The sequence below is a fragment of the Cygnus atratus genome, chromosome 1 (genome assembly GCF_013377495.2).
Source record: "Cygnus atratus isolate AKBS03 ecotype Queensland, Australia chromosome 1, CAtr_DNAZoo_HiC_assembly, whole genome shotgun sequence".
Taxonomy (NCBI): Eukaryota; Metazoa; Chordata; class Aves; order Anseriformes; family Anatidae; genus Cygnus; species Cygnus atratus.
The window spans coordinates 64772506-64796992 of NC_066362.1; the positions used below are offsets into that span (position 1 = coordinate 64772506).

The window sequence follows — 24487 nt, forward strand, 5'->3', positions numbered from 1 at the left end:
TACTGAATTCCTCAGGTTTACGTACTTATTAACTAATCCTTCTGTATTGATATGACTGCCTGCTTTTCTGCCATTACAAGTCTTTGTTTTGGGACTTGCAGCCTAATATCAAGAAGAAAGTATTCTTCCCTTCCAGCAAGCCACGTGACTTCATGCAAGCAGAGATTGATCTTGATTTCTAGTGTGGACAAGGAAGCAACACTGAAGTAGCAAGCAAACCCTTTCTTTCAAAAACCTTTCCAGAAATCTTTGCAGAGCTGTTTCTGGGGATGAATCGCCCGGGCTGCTGGAGGGACACCTAAGGAGTTTTATGTCTGGGAGATGCCTAGCCTTCTGAAGTCTAAAAGAATTTTAGATGTTGCTTTGTGGAAAGGAAGCCTGACTCTTTTCTTAATTTTGTCTGGTTTTGGCAAGTAGCTTTTTTTTCTTTTTTTTTCTTAGCTTATCTTTTGGCCAATGTATTTATAATTTTTGGCAGAAATAACATTTGATTTATCTAAAGAACAACCAGTGTGTATAATAAGACAGTCTGTTTTTAATAAATTATTCCACGTGTGTGGAGTGCAGTCTGGAAGCACTTGAGAGCTGTGTTCTGGCAATTCTTGATAGAGTGACTTCTTGTATACTGTGTTGGGGTATCCAAATGTGGCACTCATTGTCCTCAGTAGCCACAGTTTTAATATATTGCTTTTCTGAATGCTTTATTCTGCAGCTGACAACCTTGGCAGCTAATGGTCTTCCCCTGTGTGCTCAGAGCCCCCAAATTATTATCAAACTCAAATTTTGGAAGCAACCCCTGCTATGTTACATGGCAGAGGCTTGCCTGTGAAAGGCTGGACTATTTGAAGGTAGGAGAGCTGTACAAAGAAGCAGGAGTTGCCTGAACAGCGAATGGTTTGCAGACCTGATTCCTAACTCTGTGGTTAGGTAAAGATTTATGTAACTCTATGAGCATCATATTATACAATTTTGCTTCCAAACAGGGTGCTCAAATGCTCTGAACATTTGAGAAACTGTATGCCAAACAACAAAAAAAAACCCTCTTGCATACTTTTACAACAGCAGATGCTTTTTGCATTTAATCTGTTTTTTTGTGTTCAAAGGTTTGTAGAAAGGTATATTGGTGGAAGGATATGTGGAGATCCTTAATCCATTTTCATGTCTGTTTCTGTACAGAGATGCATTTTAAACAGTATCTCCCCCCCCTTCCTTTTTCTTTCTTGTGTTCTACCTAGTCTTTTAACGTTAGAAAGTCTAAAGTGGTTTGTGTTGACACAGAAAAGTAGATGCAGTTCTTGTGCAGTCAGAATTCCATTCCTAGGTAGGAACTGCATACCGCTGGATGATTTTTAAGCTCAGTGCATTCTTTGTTGATATTTTGTTAATCTAGCTTAATGGTCACTGTACTCATTTTTCCTCTTTAACTGCTAGATTTTTTCAGGATGAGAACACTGCAGCCTACAAAGCCTTGGTTCCATTAACAGCCCTGAATATCAGAGCACTGTCTTGCTAGCTTCTCCTCTGATGACCCCTCATTAACCTTGCCTAAAAGGCTTGCAAAGCCTTTCTCATATGCTGCACAAATGCACACAGAAGAACGTTTGTCTGTTCTGTATACTACTTCTTCCTTTGAATAATAGGCTAGGAGCCGCAGTAACTTCCCCCCAAATTTCAGACATTTGGAAAGCTTGACAAAATGCCGCTTGGTGTGACTTCAGCAGAGCTGGATATTTCACCTTGGTTGTGATTCAGTTTATCTGTAATTCGACAATGCTTTGAAAGCTGACATGACTGTACATTGTCAGAGCACATCACTTGAAGAATTTCCTACTAATTTGCCTGGTGTTTTCTAGCACATCTCTCCTAGATAAAATCTAGACAGTGCTGCTCTAGAGTAGTTTTAAAAAAAACATACAAAACCCCAAACCAACCAAAGCCCACTACCTGTGCGAGCAATGTAACAATGCAGAATTTCTGGATCTAGTGGCATGACGTGCAGAAAGCTAGCAAAACCTGTCTGTAGTAGGTAAAGTGCTCAGTCTTTTTCCTCTGTTGGGTATCTTCCTCATACTGTGGAAGAGGGAGCAGCTCTTTGAGTTCCTTAGCAGAGTACAATTAACTTTTAAGATGTATAGCATGAGCAGAGAGTAGATCTAGTTGCTGCCATGTGGAGTATTTCTCTTGTTGTCCGCTTGCTTGATCTCTTGTGCCCATGTGCTGGAGAGCAGCGTGGTGTGTCTTTAGTGCTTACTCGTGTCCATTTAAGGCCCACTGAGCGTGTCGGTTCTTTCTGTAATACAGAGTATGTTTGCTCATAGTTTACATAACAGGTACAGTTGCTTTCACTGACTTCTGAAACTCAGTATTTGACCCGCAGTTCTGGATGTCGACTGCCTACCGTATTAGTGTGTTGAAACATTTTTCTTTTGAATCACTGAATTGTCCTATAATCTAGCTCAGGCCACTTCAGTACTCTTCAGTGTCAGGAAAAATGGATGTTGGGGCAAGACAGAGGGCGAGACCCTTACTTGAGCTTGCTGTGAGCAGAGCAGGGTCGGCTGGCCGGAGTGGAGCATGGTGCCTCCCGAAGGCAGCTTCAGGTGGCTGAGGCATGCTGTGTGCCTGGCAGCATGGTGTGCTGTGCAGGTAGGTGCCCTTTCTTCTCACCCTGTTTCTGCGACAATGCTGGGAAGTTCTGAAGGAAGTTGGTATATGAGCAACCCCGCTGAAATTTAAGATTAATTTAGGTGTCAGAAATGTATTTCCTTTCGTCGTTCAGAAGGATGCTGAACAGATATTGAGCATTGGCTGAAAAAAGTCACTGAGGGAATACAGAGAACTTTTGCTGATGTGCCTCACTTTCTGTGGCTTGGCAAACCAGCTAATCTATGTGGGGGAGTGTTTAGTTCTGTGTCTGTTTTTCTCTCTTCCTCTTCATTTATGTAAGGTACCTAGGCACAGGGATAGAAAGCAGGTAGTAACAGTTCTAAGTCACGCTCCTCCAGATGAAATACCTGGTTTATCACAAATGGCCAAGATTCCTGTCTTATGTAGAATAATGTAAGTACCTCTGATAGCTGTTTCCTGACCAAAAGAAGTCAGAGGGAAGTACGTGGATAAATGAAAACTGCCGAGGAAAGGTTATTGAATGGTATTGAGCCAAACAATTGTTTCACTTAGTGCCTCTCTCTATTCAGGCCCCTGGCACTGCAGAGCCGTGGGTCACGTGCTGGGAAGCCTTGCTGTTTGTCCTGGCTTGTCAAAACAATTTAATGTAGGTGGAAAGGAATGAATGAAATGAACAGAGTGGGCTTGATGCATCTGTTTCAGTTTGTTCGAAGGGCAGCCCAGTGATTGGGATGTGGCACTTGAGTCCTTTGGGGAAGCTATCGGTTCAGGAAGAACAATGCTGCCCAATTTATAGGATAGTTAAGTCCATTTTAGGAAGCAAGCTCTCCTCGAGTTTGACAGCTTGTATATTTTTAAATATTTGTGCTATATCGGCTCAGCACATGCTATAACTGAGATGCGAGAATGTGATTTGCTAATGTCTAGGCTTAGGAGTTTGTCTTGTCTGCCTGGGGTTGCTTCATTATATGGTAAAAAAGGAATGACTGAGGGAGGAGGGAGGGTGTCCATTTTTTTTTATTTTTAGTTGAAATTCCAAAACAAATTGGTCTTTGAAGGATAGAATATCAAGCCATATATTATTAGCTGTTCTTAAAGTGGTTTCTTCTTTATAAATTTATTTCTTAGACTTAAGAAAAGCATCTTATGCCTTTTTTGTTTTGTTTCTGACTATTAAAAATAAAAATGTAAGTTAAAACATTAAAACTGTTTACCCAATCTTATGCTTTGTGATACTGAAATGTCAAATTGTGAAATCTGTTTTTGCTTCTGGATGGAAGCAGCAAATAGATGCTGCTATGATCTTTCTATAAAACTATTTAGACCTCAAGCTGCAGGGAAAAAGGGCGCGGCGGATATAGATCTTATTTGATTCACCTTTAATACAATTTAATCAAAGGTAATAGCTTGCTTTAAATGATACACAATGATGCTTTTTACTGTTTTGTTAGAGGTGGAGATGTGCAACAGCCACCCTTGCCCCACTGCCTTCCTTTTGCTTAGCCTGTACGCTATTTTGCATTGGAAGGTAGTTTGTGCAAGTATAACCACCAGTCTGTGTGTACGGATTAATTTTGTTGGTATAATTGTACACGAGGTCTAGTATTTTCTTGATTGCTAGTTTTCTTGCTTTTTCAGGTGCATTCACTGTTTTCTGCTACCTAGCTGTTCCTTTAGGGAAAGAAATAGAAATACGTGTCATGGATGAGTGTAAGATCCAAGGAAACGAGAGTAGTTAAAGGCAGTATGCATTGCTAGTCTTATGAAACAGGTGGCCTCTCTGTCCTTTTCTTACAGCTCTGTTTAATGTTAACTTTTGCTGTTGCAGTGCACTACTGAAAGGTGTGATGTTCCCTTGGTTGCAAAAACATAGCTGTTTGCTCTGGGTGGGATTTGTGTTTGTTTGCCTGTGTTTGTGTCCCAACTTGTCTGAGTTCATTAGGGCACTATGACTTTCAAAGAAGTGTTGAATTAGTATATTGTCGTTGTCTGGATTTTTTTTCTTCTATTAATGCCAGCATTGAAGTGTTGAGTGTCTGCTTTAAACGTCACAGATATGTTTGCAGGAACACGATTCTACCATTAATGTGACCAGAAAGAGAAATGACTCAAAATATGCGTGCCCATTAGGAGTCTGTTCATTGATAAGAGTGATTAGCACTTGTTAGTTTCTATTTGGGGCCAGTAGTACAGTGCTAGGGAAGACAGAATGAGGCCCTTAAGGGAGATCAGGCTTACGCAGGTTTAGATGAGAACTTAATGTCAAGTGTGGGCTAAAATTGGTTAGTAATGTTTGAGGTAGGTAACATGCACAAAAATGCACAAAATAAAGGAAACTTATGCAAATGTACATCTACAGTCTAGTTTTTGGACAAACATAAATGCAAGTATTCATATTATATAGCTAAAATTAAGTAATATAAAAAAGTAATTGTTGCAGCCTTTTTTTAATAATTTATAAATAGTAATTAGTCTTAACAGCTATACACTGGTTTTAAAATGAAGTATATGGGTAAAGTGCAGAGGCTGAGAACGCTTTGCTTCATTTCCCTTGCAAAAATTATTATTTTATTGTAATTTTATGTTCTGTTTTAAGTATTGAGTTTCTTAAGGCATGTGCATATGATCTGTTGATTGAAGTACCTGTAGCAGCTCATTGCTTTTCCGCATCACAGCTGCTTGTAACAGTCGGGATTAAATTGGTTTTGGGCAGAATTTGTGCTGCTGCTTATTGTAAAGAAAGGAAAACTATTAGCAGTATAAGGCAGCTCAAACAGAAGCATTCCTTCCATATTAAGAAAAAAAAAACACACACAAAAAACCACAACACAATCTCATCAGATGTGAATATTTAGGTATTTGCTTAGTGTTTCTGCAAACACGATCTAGCAAAACTTATGCGTGCGCAAGGATGCTTTCTTTAGGAGCGAGGGGAAGTGGTAGTGCTAATATCTGCAGAGGGGAAGTGGTAGCGCTAATTTTGCAGAGAAAAATAGTTTCAGGATTGAAAACTCCTGATACCTATTAATTAAATTTGTGACATGAATTTGGCATCTTCCTAAAAAAAAAAAAAAAAAAAACAACACACAAATATATGTGATTGACAGTTATAAGCACTGATAAGCTACTGATCTCTGAAGTAATTGCAAACCTATTGTCAAACTTTCACCTGGAAGACTCTTACACTCCTGAAAACTGGAGCTTCATCTGGAAATAAAGTAGGCTGTCCATGCCCAAAGATACTGTGTGGGCCTCTTAGAAAATGTTGATAATTTAAGTGACTAGAGGATGGTTTAGATATTAATATGGCTGAATCGTATTGAGAAAACACATTAACCCTTAACAAAGGAAAAGGAATTACAGCCTGGTGGACAACAGAAGGTTGTGAGCAGTATGAGTAAACCCTGCATGCTTATACTGCCTTCTAATTGAAAAGGAAATCTGAAATGGAGTGACTTAAAATTATTGCCCAGATTTGACAAAGGTCACTAGTTATTCGTAAATAACCGGTAGAAATGCTGATTGTAAAATTCTTGTCTTTAAGCGTATCCTGAGATGTTCTGAATACTGCATGTGGATCCAATTCATGTCAGTTGATCAGGCTGACTGGTGTGACTATGCATTGGTAAACTGACAAAACTGAAAGATGTAAGGAAGCTTTTTCTCCTCCTTTTGAGACTTGCAACTTGTTCTGGAAATAGCTGGTCAGACTCCTGAAGATATTGGATAGCCATTTGTTGGTAGATCATACAGTAATATTGTCCAGGAATGCTTTTTCATGGTTCGTCTCTGGCCAAAAGCTTGCTGTCTCTCTAATGTGAATTATGTCCTTGTTTTCCTTGATGCTAGATTACAGGAAACTTGCTCAATCATGAGGTCATACTTTTAATCTAAGAAAATCTAACCCAAATCCATTTGTCTACTGTAAGTGCATCCCATATGTTAGGTTTGTTGCACTATTCTCTTCATGGAGAGTTAATACAGTCTGTTACCAGTGGTCTGGATTCTATACACAAAGGAATAACTTTATATATATAAATCTGTGAAATGTGCCTCAAATGATCCTGTTTTGCCTGTCCTTGAATACTGGAATGTTTTAGGACGTTATGTTCCCCTTCTACCTCAAGTCAGACAACCTCTTTGGAGTGTGGGAGGGAAACAGGAAGAGGAGAAAATTCCCAGCCTCCCTAGTCTTACCTCTGAGAGCAATCAGACTGTAAGGAAAATTATGATTTAAACAAGCAATAATAGAATGTCTTCTAAATAAAGTATTTAAGGGTAACTGCGAGCAAAATGGCATTTAAAAGATGCTGATGCTTGTTCATTGCTTGTACATAATTGTTCTTCAGATTGTTGCTTTTCTAAGCAATAAAGCAAAGCTTTCTTTTCTTTTTCATTAGGATCGGAAACTGTCCAAGTCAGAGCGACAAAGATTTAAAGAGGAAGCTGGGATGCTAAAAGGGCTTCAGCATCCCAATATTGTCAGGTTCTATGATTCCTGGGAGTCTACAGTCAAAGGAAAAAAATGTATTGTTCTCGTGACGGAACTCATGACATCTGGAACGTTGAAAACGTAAGTAAATTCAGCCGTGTCAAAGCATATGATAAACATTAGCACAAAATTAGAGCACTAGATGATAATTCAGAATAGATAAGAACAAAGCCCTTTTAGCGGGAACTGAACTTCTGTAGGGAAATTCTTGTTTAAGAAGAGTCTTAGTACTGTAGGGTACAATGGATTATTCTTTAGGTTAGCAAAATTGTCAGATTCTTCCTTGTGATATCCTAGTAAGCACATGCAGAACTCTAAGATTTTGTGGTCTCATAAAGAGAATGCTCTATTTTTACTTTTCAGACCTTTTCCCTTTCCTGTCAAGCTGACTTCTATTTGGCGTGAGGCTTTGGATGTAAAAAGAAACAAAACCCAAAACACCCTTTTTATTTAGTTGAAACTTCATGAAGTAGTACCTGAGAAAAACCTGAAAGTATTTGCAATTTTGCCATGTGAAGTAGTTGAGTGAAGCTAGATCTGTCTTTAAGTCAGAGTTAGACACCAGCAAATCAAACTGCTGTGAGGGCCCTCTAGTGGTGTGTAAAACTTGGAGGGAGTTAAACAGAAATCATGCCTTTGTCTTGCACTGTACGATCTTGCAGAGATGTGAGCTTGTTCAGAAGCATCCAGTTGTCATAAATCTACTGGAATTAAAATTGCCAGGATTTGAAATTCATGTATTGTGGGTCATTGTCTTAATGTGGTGCCCGTTTAAGTCTTGGAGAGGCATTCAGATCCTAAATATGTGAGCAGACTGTAGGAGCTGGAAACAATTTGCAGTCTATTTGGTTAAAATAGCCTGTGAACTTTTTTTTTTTTTGCGATGCTTATTGATAGCCGCAAACGGACATGCTTAAAGCAGGAAAAAATGCTCTTGGGAGTCTGGATTGTAACTATATGGAAGTGTTTATCTCTTGAAATAGTGCTGGAGGTTTAAAGATGTTACAACTTTTTCTTTATCCATATGTTTGGGAATGGCTTTTGTTTTTCTAAAGGTTGTTTAAAGTATTTCAGATAAAGTAATAGATCAATTGCTCTATGTCCTGTACTTAAAGCAGTATAAAGGTTTTACAGCTCTGTACAGGTGCTTCTATTTACAGTTATCTATTTTCATGGTAGTGTATGTAGTGTTGGATGTAACTTTCTTTTCTCCCTTTCTTACCCTGTTCTTTCCCTCACAAATGTAATGTTTGGATTGTCTTGTTGTGTAGTAGCATGAGCAACATAAGACAGTAATAACAGACAGCCATAAGATAATGTTTTGATGGGAAGAAATACTTTAGATTTGCTGGCCTTGGGATTATTTTGTACTCTGAATAATGAATGTCTTTTTATTTTATCCAGAAAAAACAATTTTTCTTTTTAATTGCTATCTTTTAAACTGTAGACTTTCATTTTTTTCACCATTGTGTACTTTGTTATATTTTAGTTTATTCTCATCCACTTCACTTAAGACCTGACAGGTAAATTGTATGAGAAATTTCTGAAACACCAAATTTAATATCATTGAGTATTTCACTTACCTGTGTCATATTCCTGGTTTTGTACTGCGCACTTGTTTTAGCGTATGAAATTTGACTAAGTATAACTTCCGTATATTTTCAGTATGTCTGTATTATCTGCTTTTCATGTAAGTGATATCTTATTTTGAGACTCGGGACATAGCCATCGTTACCACTTTGTTTAAAAAAACTAATGAACAGACTTAAGTCTCAACCTCTACTCTTGTTTCCTGAGGACACTGTAGTATGTGCTTCTGGTCTACTTAAAAAGAAAGTGTTAATTATCTGATAGGGTACATGCCTTCGTAACTATTTCTGCTAACTTAGTAGGGTTTCCTCTAGCTCCTGGAGATGAGATGCTGTGATAGGTCACGAGCCTTCCTGCTTTAAAAAAAAGAAAAGATTGAGACAGCCAAACTCTAGTTCTTGTTTTTCTCTGTTCATTGTAGTTAACTATTAGGATTGTTCTGTGCTCAGATCAAATACCTGTCTTTAATGGACTACTACACTGTAAAATAGCCAAGAATGACATTAAGTAAGAGCAAGTTCAGTTGAGGGTCACCAAGATGGTCAGGGGCTGGAGTACATACTGTGTGAGGAGGGCTGAGAAAACTAGGCATCTTCAGCCTGAAGATGGGGAGCCTCTGGGGGAGACATAGAAGCAGTCTTCCAGTGCCTCTGAAGAAGTCAGAGGCTCTTTCCCTTAGTGCATGGCGGGAGGATTAGAGACAGCAGGCATACGTTGAAACAGGAGAGGTTCAGACTGGGTATAAGGAGAAAATCCTTTACACTGAGGACAGTAAGGCTGTGGAGTAGGTTGCCCCAAGAGGCTGTGCGGCCTCCATCCTTGGAGACTCTCAAGACCTGACTGGATATAACCCAAATTAACCTGGATGACTTCGCGCTGACCCTGCATGGAAAGGGAGCTTAGACCAGAGACCTCCCGAGGTCTCTCCTAACGTGACTTACCATATGATGTTAGGAAAATTGAAAACATACTGGCTAATATGGCTGTCCGTGTACTTTTAAGTATTTATACATTTCCATTTTGAAATGCTTTCTGCCTTAAGTGACGTGAGCCTTAGTTTATGACAGTGTTATGGAAAAATTATAGCAACACTGCAGGATGCTGGGTGATGGTTGGACCCAGGTCCTTTAACAGTGAGAAGCTGGCAGTAGGCTAGCATATTTGAAACCAAGAATGTAATTAGGGATTCCAGATGCTGAACTGAAGTGCCCCTACCATGTGATCTTTGGAACAGGCTCAAGAGAGATGAATGAGGATTGTGTCAATAGCAAGAATTCAAGTGGTAGCTGATGTGATCCAGGACCTCCTTCAGCTTGTCTCCTTCCTTGGCTTGGCTTTTTCCTGTCTGTCTTTACATTCTGTTTTGAGATTCCTTCTGGAACAAGGTCCTGATTGCTTTTACAGTTCTGTTTTCACAGCAGAATTATTGCTCGCAACTTGCTTTCCAGATCTCCCTTTGAACCAGAGAAGTTAAAGGGATTTATATATCGAATTTTTATGTTGGCATTGATTCAAGTAATTTTATCAAGATTTATGCTCCTGATTAAGTGGATAGGCAGAAGAGACTGAACACTGCCACAGAATAATTGAACCTGACTTGGTTTTAAGAATATATCTGCTGAATTCCATCCTGGTCATGGAATTTACCACCAGTCATGTGGCAGTGTAAAACTGGTCAGACTTAACTGAGTAACATTGGCTACATAAGAATAAAGTTATTGCTGTATGCGGCATACTATTTCAGCAGCTCCTTCTCTAAATGTATTTCAGCCCGTACTTTTTAAAAAGGAGAAAGAAAAGAATTCTTCACTTTAAACTCTTCTACCTGGAGAGGCATAGTGAGAATACACAGCTGAAAAACACTTGAATACTGTCATAGGTTATTCACCGTGTGGCATCTCTAATTTGTTGAAGTCAAGGAGTAGGATAAGATCACACTCTTCTGTCACAAGGATTGGAAAAGATTTTTTGACTCTTCTGACATGGATTTTAGAAAGCAGCAATGTTAGAACAGTTAAGGCTGTTAGAACAGTTAAGGTATGCTGACATTATGTACAAACTCTTTCCCATCAATTCTTTGGCATAACATTTTAAAAGATTTTTTCTCACGTTCATATCTGTCCATAGTTTTGAAATAGCAACTGGTCAGATTCAGGTGATCACATCTCGTGTGGGATAACACCAGGGAGGTGATCTCTGAGAATTTCTGATTTGTTTAGCCACTCAGCAAGTAAATTTGAAGTAGATTTAAAGTGTAATCTGGAGTCCTTGATCAAAAAGTTTGGACCAATATTGATAACTGAGCTATAATGACTTCATAGTTCTTACGCAGTTTGCAACAGCTCAGTACTTGTTCTTTGTTAGCATCTTTGGCTCCACTGCCCCTGCCCCCTGTTTCATCAAGGAGAAGGTTATAACTATTTATAGTGGTTAAGTGGTAAGTGGTTATGGGATGAAAAGTAGGGGGAAATAATCTTCTTAAATAAGTAGATAAGGGAGGTGTAATACAGAAGTTTTTAACTCTTTGTTGGGGAAGCAGTGCCTTGAGATTTAGCAAACTAAATGTCTAATTATCTTAAGATTGACTTTGTATGCAGAGGAATTATTAGCTATATATTAAGTATTTTGCTTTTATCTTTCAGCACTGTAGTCTCCTGGTTAGAAGGAATTGGGTAGAAATTCTCAATATGTCAGTTTATGTTTTGGGGGGGGGGGGTGCATCTTCAGCTCTTCAAACTGTGAAATGCATTGGTAGTTTTTAAAATAGAAGGTGAAGCTGAAATTTCTGAATCTCTCTAATTACTGCTTTTTCACTTCAGAGCATCAAATGGTACAGCGTAATCTGCTACTTGGTAGCAGAACTTGATTTTGAAAGACAATGGGTTGACGTTGGAACCTGTTTAATGTACTATTATTTTTCACTAGGTATTTGAAAAGATTTAAAGTGATGAAAATCAAAGTACTACGAAGCTGGTGCCGTCAGATACTGAAAGGCTTACAATTTCTACACACACGCACTCCTCCCATTATTCATAGAGACTTAAAATGTGACAACATCTTCATTACTGGCCCCACTGGATCAGTCAAGATTGGAGACCTTGGTCTGGCAACCCTGAAGCGAGCTTCTTTTGCCAAAAGTGTGATAGGTAAGCCTCTACTGTTTTGAAGGCTGGCGAGCCAGTCTACATACTTGGGAACTTGAATCTTAAGAGCTTTCCTTAAAAATACGGTTTCAAAGGTACATGGTCAAAGCCTGAAGATGTGCAGGCTGGGTTTCCCGTCTGTTGAGATCATTTGCTGTTCCTGATGATATTACATGTTGAAATGCTGATTGCGTTCTTGATTTTTTTTTTTTTATGTTAACATTAAGTATTTCAGTATAGATTTACTGCCTTGCCCAACAATTTCATGCAACGCCGTTGATAAAACCTCTCTTAACTATAAATCTCACCTTTAGTATGCCTCTTCAAGAAATGTCCAAATGGATTTTGGTGACCAAACAACATTGATATTTAGTCTAGCATTAATTTGTATGACTAATATTTTTGATTGTCACCAGGTGTTAATATTAAATCTCTTACATTTTGTGAGTCATAAAAAACTAAGATGTATCAAAAAAATAAAAATATTGCAAATTGTGGTATAATGTCTTACTCAGGAAGTCCCCAGACTGTGGAAGGGGGTGCACTGGGGAAGTGTAGTCCTGTACTTGGTTTGTTCTTAAGTATCCCCTAATGACCTTTTTTTGAGAAATAAACTATTGGGCTGATAGAACTAGGATGACCTTTCCTGTGAATTCTTCAAAGAATTGGTTTTATCAGCTTTGTTCTTGTAGTTGGGTGAGTAGGCTGCAGGGAATTAAGTTGCTTTTATTCCTAGTATTTAAGCTTGCTAAAATGCAGTATTACTCAACAGTCCTGTTCTAGATTCCCAGATGGGATCAATGATGTATACCTGTAAACTATTTTGCAAGGAGTCACTGAAATATTTCCTGCTTCTTAACCAGGTCATAGTATTAGTAGGAATGAAAAATATACAATACCAAAAAAAATGATTTTCTTAAACATACTCTTATCATTAGAAAATTACAGCTTTGTATCTTGCTGTTAATAGCTAGCCTTTGGATAAGTAGCTACAACTGCATTCTCTTTTCTGATTTCATGTGGTGAAAAGGAGCAATGTGGTTGTTGAATGATTTGTAAACTGTCTTGAATCTGGTGTCTGCAGGAAATACTTCTGTGCTTAAATTTACAACAAGCAAACTTGCATCTCTGGCTTAAAGTAAATCTGATCATGCAATGCAATCCTTTGGACTGCAAAGAGGGTGCAGTGATGCTTCCTTGAGCAAAAATTTTCTTCAAACTCTTTAAATGGGACTTGTTGAATCTCACGCTCTATGCCTGTAACTCAATCTCTCTGTATTTCTAAGTATTTTTGACTGTAGGATGTTCCTCACTAATGCCTGTATCTGCAGTAGGCCTATAAATATACTGCAGGTGGGAAGGTAAGTATATGAAGAAGAGGGCTCTGGTGAGTGGCCTTTGCAGAAAATTACTTTTTATCCTTTTTCATGAAGAATTAAGTTTTAACGACAGAGTTTTTCATTGCAAGGCCTTCCCTGAACTATTCTGCCTGAAAAAAATAGGTGGAGAGCACTAGGTCAGAGACTAGCTGTGGGCTCCTACCAGTACTACTTTTTTTGCAGCAGAGGGCAGTCAGGTAATTCTTGAAAACAGGTTTAATGTGCCTCCTTTTTTACAGGGAGAAAAGGTAAGTGTCTTAACTCTCCTTAGTATTTGGTTTGCAGCCTATGGCTAGTCTGACTGTTTTCCCCTCTTCTATCCCCCTTCCCTCCATTTGATGCCTGATCCAGTCTGTTTTGATTCTTACACTAACATGCATAAAACGAGAATTACATCAGCCCTTTCATGCCATTCTTATTCCATAAAGACCTTGCAATGGAAGACTCACAAAGTATGTTGATGGAACAGAGTGACTAAGGGTTTCCTCCCTCTTCTTTTTGCCTCCACTTTCTCTTGTCTCACAGGTCTGCCCAACTGCTTCCTCCTGCGGTGAGTAACGCCAGCAGCCTCTGCTCGCTTTGAGACATTTAGAGTCTGAATCGTTCTTTTAATTTAAGGTACCCCAGAGTTCATGGCCCCCGAGATGTATGAGGAGAAATATGATGAATCCGTTGATGTATATGCTTTTGGGATGTGTATGCTAGAGATGGCAACGTCTGAGTATCCTTATTCTGAGTGCCAAAATGCTGCGCAGATCTACCGTCGAGTGACCAGCGTAAGTTCCTCCCCGCTACTGATTCTAAAGCTATGGCAGCTAGCAAGGGAGTACAAATGGTTGATCAGAAGCCTGTAAAGTATGTGAATGGAAATAAAATTTTGCATGTGTTGATACTCCTTCAGTATATTAGAAGGTATAGCTTGGGATTTAACAATAATGACAACAAATACCCAGCAACAACAACAACAAGAAAACACATTAGAATAACATTATTTTCTAAGCCACTGAAGGGTTGGGGGTAGTATTTCAGTCCTGAAAATCAGTTGGCAACTTTGTTCTCTAAAATAAAGCTGGTTCACAAATTCAGAGCACTTTACTGTAGCAGCCTGCCAAGACAAATCATAAATTGTTACTTACAATGATTTTAAGTTTACTGAATACCAGATGGCTCTTAGCTACTGTGTCAGGTGCACTTTTCATAATTATGCAGTGAAAATACTTAATCAATAGTAGTAAGATATTTCACTCTGAAAAGTGCTGGTAAATATGGTAGTAGTGTTACTAATGAAACCAAGTAATGGTGAAAAGGTGATCAAGAGCTGAATTTTTCCCATTTGACTAGACTAAGTAGAACCCACAGACCTTGAACATACAAAGCAGACTAATGTTAGAAATTCTGAGAGTGGTTGCAGCTGATTTACTACAGCTGGTCTCTAAAACAGTACCACGAGAAGTACAGCAGCATAGTAAAACTAACTGCATACATTCAGCCGCCTTATCTAAGCATTCAGAAAGAACATAGTGAGGTGGCCATTTGGAGAAGCGAGAACTTGCACTGTTTTTTTCAGAATATCTGTGCACACATACAGAGGGAGAAAATGACTTTCACTAGTCTACAAATTGAGGAAAGTTACTCCTGTTAATCTTTTGGTGTGTATTATCTTTGAGAAATTTAGGATTTAATAACAAATGACTTGCTGAGGTCTGGAAAAATGCTTATTCCTGATACCTCACAGTATAAAAGGCAGATATAATTGCTGACTGCAGACGGGGAGAAAGGGCCTTCATGGTAGAAGCAATAAATTCTGAAGGAAGGCTTGGTGAAATAAAATGTGATTTCTTGCTTGAAGGGGAATGTGGGAGAGGCACAGGAGGAGGAAGAGAAAAAATAGGTGTTTCTTTGATCAGGTGTTAGAGTATGTTTTATTTATATATATATATGTATATTTTTTGGTATGTTGGTGAACTTAACTGTAATCTTCTAAATCAAGAGGAACAAGGGTAAAATCTAGTGGTTAACTGTGCATGTTCTGACCTGTAAGCTATCTGGATCAGTGAAAGAAAACAAAGTAGCTTAGCAAAACAGTTTTAGTGGTATCTTCGAGTATGCTGAGGTTTGTATATTGACCAGAGCCAAAGAAACATAATTTCAGTATGGATGGGTACTTTATATCAAACAGGTATCTGATGCAGCTGCCCTTCCATTCCTTGAAGTGTGCTAGGGACTGGGCTATGGTGAGAGTAATCAGCTTTTGGGACAGTCCCAGGCTTGGAAGTCCCCAGGTCTGTCATTTCCCTGGTCTGTGAAGTACTTAGCAATTGGAAAGTCTTGTAGGGGTTTGTAGCAGACACATTTATATAGAGACTTACTGGATTTCTACTTACCACTTCTTTCTTGTACCTATGACAAACTTGATACTTCTTTCTCCCCACTGTTTTTGGTTGACTGTTGAACTTCTAAGTGGACGAGAAACATTGAATGGTAATTTTTTGGTCTGTCCTAATACATTTTTTACTCTTCTCTGCTGTTGGTGGTTCACAGATTGAATTTCATTGATTTTATTTCCTGCTGTTTCATCTACTGCTTGATATCTCTAAAATGCATTTTTGTATGAAAGAAAAGATTTACTTGATTTCAGAAAGAGTAAAGGACAAGAAAATAAAATGAAATGTACATTTCTCTGCTTCTAGGCAGAGAATGAAAGGCTGTGTATCTTGGTGACTTTGGGTTTGTTGTTCTTTGCATTACAGTCACAAAGCAGTCTATTTTAAAACAAACAAAAAGAACAAAATCCAAAACAAACACTTGAATTAGCATTCAAGGAATACTTTCAATGAAGAAACAATGATATTATCTAGAAATGAAGCATAAACCTGTCTTAAATGACAATGGAGAATTCAGTGGTCCTTCCATAACACGGGCAGCACAAGCATGTTATGAAAGCGAAATAAAATACTCTTTGTATTTTTTACCAATGTGAAAAGAGCCATACAGTTTTCTACCCTTGTCCTCTGCTCATTGTAGAAGAAAATAAGATTTTCTTACTCGCATTTTGAAGGATACTTCAGGAATTTTGCCAGTATCTGTAGTTGTGGTTGAGGGGTGAATCAGCAGAGAAATTCAGCACTTAGAAGGACAGTGTGTGAACCATCAATAACAGAAGGGATTGGGAAAACTTCCTGTAGGAATGCATTCAAAGGTACTTACCAAAACATTTCCTTTTAACTTAGGTTAGAAGGTGATTGTGGTTTGTGGTAGATGGTTAGCACGTCCAATTCAAACCTCTAGTTTGCTGCTTTTCTAGGAATGTTTAGGACTGTGGAGGTAGGAGCTGTAGTTCTGTTTGTGCCTTAAATGGAAGGATTATTTTACCTAGATGCATATACAAAGACCAGAGGGAAAGATGGTGATGTCGGTTTGTCATTGAAAGATCATGAAAAAAGATCATAAAAAGGTCATAAACACTGAAACTCCAAAGGCAATAAGATCAAAACATACAACCACTGAGTGCAGGAGATAAGTATTTAAATTGTTTGATTTCCCTCCACCCTTTTGCAGGAACTGTTGGCCTTGGTAAAAAGCACAGTTGCTGTGTTAGGTTAGACACTAGCTATTGCTTAGGAGAGAAACCTGTAAAGGGTGTCTTAATGTCTATGGTGTCCTGTCAGCTCTGGACTTGGTACTACCAGCTTACATTCTTCTCTCCTGTTTTGTCTGTATGTTGGTCTCTCTTCTAGGATGGCCTTCAGCTGCGTTGCTTTCTGACCTTATTGCTTTTGTGATTAGGATGGCTCTAGCTGATGCATGATACTGCAGCATTGGCTTGAGGCATTTGCCAAGATTGCTCAGAATATATGGGTGTTCTACCTCTTCTGTTCAGGGTCTTCTCTTTTTTTTTTTTTCTGGAAGCAGTTTTCTGATGAAGTAGTTAGGTAAGCAGAGACGTAGATATCAAATCTAAAGGCTGAAGTTCGTCTTTGTGATGAGACTTATTGGCCCAGCTGATTATTGTTGCTTTGCATCGTGTACAACAGCAGTGCTGCGCAAGTCTGTCATTTTGCAGGATGTCTATCTTGTCTATGTGCTCATTGAGAAATTCCTATTTTTCCTTAATAAAGGAGTGCTGGGGTGAAGTTCCTGAATTTTCCCTGGCAGGGAAAACAATTGTTAAACTGGTTTTCTGGCTTGACTTTGTTTAGAAGAATTCTTCTTTTAGTAGAAGAATCTGAGTAAAAGCCCAGTTTAAAAAAAAAAAAAAACAAACACAACTGTCTGCAAGTTATAGGGGCCAAGGTATTACGTTGTTTTACAGTTCTGGTAAAGCAGTCAGGGAGAGTTTAACACAAAGTATTTACCTCTGGTTGTATTTGCACGCTCTACCACATTCAGTCCAGACCTTATCACTAGCAGTTTCTTTAGAATAGAAAATACCTGCATGTATTCTTGCTCAGGTATAAGAGTCTAGCCTCCCTCTGTTTTCGTCAGAACATGATGTTACAATTCTGTCTCCACAAAAAGCATATATTCCTCTTTGAAGCTATCCTCTACTGTTCTTTGGAAATGGCTCTAAATAAATGAGTAGTTAGTACTTAAAGAAGTTACTATTTCTGGGATTTTTATCTTATTAAAAAAAAAAATCTGTGGTTTAATCAGTAAGTCTCTTCAGCTGGGACTGAATGCACCCAGTGGGCACTTATTGCTGTCTACATGACCTCAGAAAAAACACACCTAAGCCTTTAATTGGAAAGTAAGCTACCTATTAATTAAAGCTACCCATTAAGGTAGTGTTGTCTGCTCCTGTGATTTTTTTTTGCCCCTGCCCAGTTGTGCAGTCACAGCTGTGTCAAACTGTATGATGCAGTACTAGGTTATGCAGTGCCCCCCACCTTTTTTTGCAAGTCTGAACCGTATCAAGCAGTACAGGCAGTTCAATGCAAAATGTGATAATGGTACTTAATTGTCACATAATTATTTATACAAAAAAAAAAGTGAAATAAGATCTTGGTAAAATTTGGGAAGATTTTCATGTCTGACACCGTTCCTCTCAACTGGTATTCTTTCTTTGACCTGTTTCATGCATATTTCAATTATTTTGTCACAAGAATATATTTGAAACGGGCTATACGTGTATTTAAATGAAAACGGATATTTATAGAACAGACATCTTAAGTATGATTTCTTAATTTAGTCTGTTTGGGAAGCAACGCAGTGAAGGCATAACTGCATAGGTTCAGCTGCTTTGTCTCAGCCTCTGGTGTGACATGTAACCCATGCAGTTGCTTGAAAAGCTAGTTTGTTTTTTTTTTTTGATGTTTTTTTTAGGCTTACATTTGCTCTCTACTCACAGATGCGGTACAGACCTTGGTTACTTCTATTCTCTGTTTCCTGCAAGCTTTCTTTTTGTAGCACAGAGATTATTTTTCTAAGTGCATAGAGGTACTGGTTGCTCCATCTCTAATACTTGTATATCTAAGTCAAATTTTCGAGATGATTGACTAGTCCCGGGATGAGTAAAATGACAGTTAATGGGGTTTATTACGCAGATTCATCTCATTCTTGCATGACTGTCACTAACATAAATCCAAACATGTTAATTCCAAAAAAAGTTAAGACCATCCTCGGTTTTAAATGTACTGATCATCTAACATGAGTGTGAGCAGAACATTTTTTTTTGCCCCCTCCCGTTATATAAACTTACCTTTTAAATTTTCCTGATAGTCTTGTTCTCTATACTTAATTTTCTTCACACTTACTGGGACAAAGTGAAGTTTTAGACTTGTCCTTGCCTTCATCAAAAGTCCAGTCTCTTCTCTAAACAAATATCTGCCTTCTGAGCCTTAGGATGAGGAGAAAAAAACATTTTGCATTTTGACTTAAGAAAACAAAGTAAAACACAAAATGTTCTGTACTGAAATGTTCCACAGAATGGGCACAGCTTTTTTTCATCTCTGTTGTACAGAGCTTAAAAAAGGCCTGAGGGAACAAGGTACATAATGAGTAACCAGACCAGGCAGTGTCTAACTGGTTTAAAAAGCTGTAATTTCCCTAGCTTGTGGGAACTGAAGCTTACTGGTTAGAGTGAAGGTCATTCTCTTGGCTAGAAACCAGTCACTTATGAAGTGCTGCAGCTTGGTCAGTTGAGATTAAATTAATTTATTCTTTAGTGACTTAAAAGTTAGACATCATAATTGCCTTACTTAATCAACTAAATTCTCTGTTTTCCTTAGAGATGAAATGGGTAAGTCATCCTACCTCTGTCTTCTTTTTTGTTTCCTTAAGACATCTGAGGCAGCAAATATAAATGCTTAACCTTTAGACTGGTGATTAGTTTTACTTGTCTAATGAATATTGATGAATATCCTATTTTACTTTCTAGAAGCAATTTGAGATTTGTTAAGTGTACATAAAGCTCTGTTCCTTTACCTTGAATAACTTAGTTTCTTGGCCTCATTCATATACATAGAGACTCTCCTACCAAGTTTTCAAGTGGGAATAAGCATTGGTAAGGAATGTTGGAAAAGCAGGGAAAGGGAACCCTCTAATAAAGCAAGTAGTCTTTTGTTAAAGCACATACTGAAAATCCCGGAGCCTCCAACCAAGCACAGGAAACATAGTAAGAAAGAGAAAATTATTGTAATTGTGTTGACTGAAAGAAGAAAATTCAGGCACTTAAGTACCAAATAGGAAAAAAAAAAAAAAAGCACACCAGGTGTAATTCCTCAGTATCACACTAAATGAATTAAATAATGAATTCAATGTGGCTGGATGGCCATAGCCAGAGAGAGACCTGCAGTCAGTGTCTCTATGTCCAGTTGGAGGCCAGTGACTAGTGGTGCCCTTCAGGCGTCCATCTTGGGACCAGTACTGTTCAGTATCTTTATCAACAACATAGACAGTGGGATCAAGTACACCCTCAGCAAGTCTGCAGAGGACACCAAGCTGAGTGGTGCAGTTGATACAACAGAAGGAAGGGATGCATCCAAAAGGACTTGGACAAGCTAGAAAAGTGGGCCCATGTGAGCTTAATGAGGTTCACAAGGCCAAGTGCAAGGTGCTGCACCTGGGTCAGGACAACCTGTACAAGAGGACAGGTTGGGAGAGGAACTCACTGAGAGCAGCCCTGCAGAGAAGGACTTGGGGGTTCTGGTGGATCAAAAGCTCAACATGAGCCGGCAGTGTGTGCTTGCGGCCCAGGAGGCCAACTGCATCCTGGGCTGTATCAACAGAGATGCATCAACATCTGTGATATGATTCTATGATTAAAGAGTATGTAAGCTTCTGCTGCTTGTATTCTGTAGCCATTCAGCTCTGTTGCAAGCATTTTAAACTGCATTTCTTTAAGAATGTGGAATCTTCCTGAGTGAAAGTACAGTCACTGAGTCATCAGTTCAGAAATACATAACCTTAAAAATGGAAGGGGTTACAAAATAGAAATACTAGGTCTCAAAGCATTAATATCTTAAGTTTTGTCTTAGTTAAGTCCCTCTTTTTAGAGAAATAACAATGATCTAAGTAAGAAACAACAGGAAACAGCTAGAACACTGCAATGTAACATGCTACACAGTTTACAAAGCTAGGTTATATATCTGAAGTTGGAAGTAAAAAGACTCATTCAACTGAATTCCTTTCTAAAAGTAGATCACGTTTATGAGTTTGTCTTAAGAGGCATTTGTACTATTCAGCATCAAAAGCTTCTAGATTACAGCTAAAACTGTTATGTCAATATTGTATTTAAAAAAGAATTTAGTTGAAGTGAAAGGGAATTTTTCTTACTTTGATCACTGTTGAGCTTGGGATCTGTCTTAATTTTAAATTATGTATGATTTTAAAATGATCAGGAACTAAAATGGGGGGAGGATATGAGCTGAGGTGCAGAAAATCAAGATCTAATACATTTTTTCGATGTGAAATTCAAAAATTTGGTTATATTGCAGACTTCTTAAATGTGTTTTTATAAGCCTACATTAGCCCATGGTATATTGAGTAAACAATGTATATATATAAAAAAAAAAAAAAACAACCACCACAAAACCAACACACTTCAATATCTCTAAAGGATCTGGCCTTGTTAAATTGTGATGCTAATATCTAATATTATCCTGTACAGACATTTATATAGCTCTTACATTAACTGTGGTTAATTTAATTTAACAAAAGATGGGAAGGTGACTCTTTTCTTAAGAACAGAGAAGTAGTCAGTGTTTGAAAATGCCTGGTTTTGCAGTGTTAGGAGAACCATTAATGAATCACCGAAGTCGCACACTAAGGATTTCCATGGGGAGACTGATAGCTTGATATTTTTTTGTCAGCACTAGTCAAAAGTACTGACATTAACAACGAATGGGCTGCTATTTCTTGTCCTAACAACTGTGCTGCTGTAGTTGCACTTGGGTAGAAATGGGTTGACTTCAGGAAAGTTTTAGTCTTGCAGAAGCTCACAGGGGCAATGAGTTTAAAAAAAAAAAAGTTATTTTGAGATATTATGTGATTCATAGGCCAGAACTCCACTAAAATTGTATGGAAACCCTATATAGGTCTCTACAAATTACTCCGAGCTGTTCCCAAAACAGGCAATAACATGTGAGCATATATGCCTATTTGAATGCTTTGTTTTGTTCCCATATTAGAACAGTGAAAGCTACCAAAATTGAATGAAAATTTGCAGGTAGTTTATTCTCAAAAGTAGAGAATCATAGAATCGTCTAGGTTGGAAAAGACCTTAAAGATCATCAAGTCCAGCTATCAACCTGACCTGCTGTCCCATCACTAAAACACACCCCTAAGTGCCACATTCACATCTTGAATACCTCCAGTGATGGTGATGCCTCCACTTCTCTGGGCAGCCTATTCCAATGCCTGACCACCCTCTCTGTGAAGAAATTCTTCCTATGTCCACTTTAAATCTTCCCTGGTGCAACTTGAGACCATTTCCTTGCATCCTATCACTTCTCACCTGTGAAGAGAGACAGACACCCTCCTTGTTACAGCCTCCTTTCAGGTAGTTGTAGAGAGCAATGAGGTCTCCCCTCAGTCTCCTCTTCTCCAGACTGAACAGCCCCAATTCTGGGGGGCTCAGCCATTTCTCTGCTCCCTTCACCAGCTTCAGTGCTCTTCTCTGTACGTGCTCGAGCAACTCACTATCCTTCTTGTAGTGAGGGGCCAAGACTGAACATACTATTCAAGGTGGAGCCTCACCAGTTCTGTGTACAAGGGGATGATCTCTTCCCTAGTCTTCCTGCCTACACTGTTTTCGATGAGAGAAACACCAAGCTTGAAAGTGTGTATGAGAAACTCCATTGCTTATTGTGCGTAATGTTTTTATGCTAAAGGGAAAAAAGACTCTTGCTTTTCTCTATAGTGAAGGTGTTTTGCGGCTTCCTAACACTGAGCTTGTGACTTTTGAAGGTAAATACCTTTCAGATGATTCTACCTTACCACCTATTACCATCATAATTCTCCGAGTAGCAGGGATACTTCTTAGGACCCTCCTCTGAAACTGAATCTTTTGGTACGCAAATAGAAGTCCCTCGCTCCTATTCTAATAAGTCAGAAAATAAAAGGGATAGTGAGATAGTGACTTTTGGTGCATTGTCTGAATTGTGCACTATTTTTGGAGTTTGCAACATTATCCTAGGCCTTTTAGTAGTTATCTTCTAAGCGGTAGTTCTGGCAGTGAATATGTTTTTATGCCCCATGGAAAAGATTCAATGTCGGATTGTTCTTTTTAATTCAATTCCAAGTCCACTGGACCTTATCTGTGGCTTTAGAATTATTATTGCTGTACTTAAATTCTAAAATGAGTGCTACATGATGTTTTTCTGTCAGAATGATAGCTAATTAAAGCAGAGAATGCAACTAATATAATATGATTTTTCAAAAATATATTTTCCATACTGAAAATAGAAGAAAGACATTTTTGTTTTTGATATTGTGTCACTGTGGCATTTCTATATTTATAGCACTGAGATGTGTGTCTAGGCATGCCCCCATTTTTTTTGAAAGCTGTTTCCAAGCTAAAATCCCAGCAAAACGACGGCTCATTTAGCTAGCTCACGATGTGCACCACTGCATGTTCTTGTTCAGATAACAAAGGCAGTACTCCTGCTTCTAAGTGTCAAGTTTAACAACTGTGTGATAAATTAAGCTGATCTTACCTTTATACTCCTGTGGAAGAATAAAAACTGCCAAGTTAGTTCCCAGTCTGCTTGTGCAGTCACTGTCGTTTTGGAAGAACTTCTATCCTTATCATGTGTGTTTCTAAACAAGGCCCTTTCCACCATTACATGCAGCTATATCATAATGGTTTGACAGCTATACATGAAGAAATTGTGTTCTGCCTTTTGATTACTAAATTCCCTATTCTAGAGATTGTGATTTCTTCTATTCATTGGAGAGGGTTGCTGCAGTTACGAGAGGTGCTGTGATTAGTTCATCTACTTCTTACCTAAAACTGTCCATTCAACTAGTCAGTCATAAGGGATTCAGATTCTTAAGACTTTTGAAACAGGTTGATGTTCTTACTTACCTGGAGGTTCTGTTGTGAGAACTTGCATGTCTAAAAAACCTAAAAACCCTTGTGTGCTGGGCTAGGTAACTAGTCAATGTGGTAATTGTAAGGTATGATGTATATCTAGCATAGTATAAATGACAATTCAATATTACCACAAATACAGTGTTTTTTACATTGTTACAGCCTTTTACTTGGGAGTGCTGGGAAAGAAAACAACCAATGATTTCTCTAAAGAGTTAAGACTAGTGCTAGTTCAGCTTCTTAAATTAGATTTGCTGATGGGATGGATTTTAAGTACGTGGAGTTGTAAGGCTTTTAACACTAAATTCTCTGGCTTTGAGTAAAACATACAGTATTGAGGTGCTGGCAAAGCAGTTGGATGAGCAGGCAGTGTAATTGTCCTGCAGCTTGTGGGCTTGGAGATCAGTTGTAGAATATGGATGTGGAGGTGACAGCAAGATGTGATAGCTAGTCAGACAAGGAACATGTATTTATTCTTTTTACCAAAGATTCTCATACAAATAACTAGATACTTCTCTTAAGCAACTTCACAACTCAAAGAATAAACAGTTAGAATGGGTAGAATGATTATATTGCAAATGTATCTTGGCATATAACAACTTCAATCATGTATGCATGGGATGTTTTTACTATTAAGTATATGACTAGCCTTTTGTTTTTATTAACATCTCAAATTGTTTGAGAGTACATGGTACACTGAAGAGAAAATAGTTTCCAAACTGAT

The 24487-nt window shown here is 38.3% G+C and overlaps 1 protein-coding gene across 6 annotated transcripts in view; it reads left to right on the forward strand.

Moving 5' to 3' along the window:
- WNK1 (WNK lysine deficient protein kinase 1) overlaps positions 1-24487 on the forward strand; it is a 106315-nt gene that overhangs the window by 27026 nt on the left and 54802 nt on the right. For all 6 annotated transcript variants that reach the window (XM_035550716.2, XM_035550711.2, XM_035550712.2 and 3 more), the window contains exons 2-4: positions 7029-7201; positions 11636-11856; positions 13851-14008. In XM_035550716.2, the coding sequence (XP_035406609.1) occupies positions 7029-7201; positions 11636-11856; positions 13851-14008 (552 nt within the window). The remainder of the gene's footprint in view (positions 1-7028; positions 7202-11635; positions 11857-13850; positions 14009-24487) is intronic.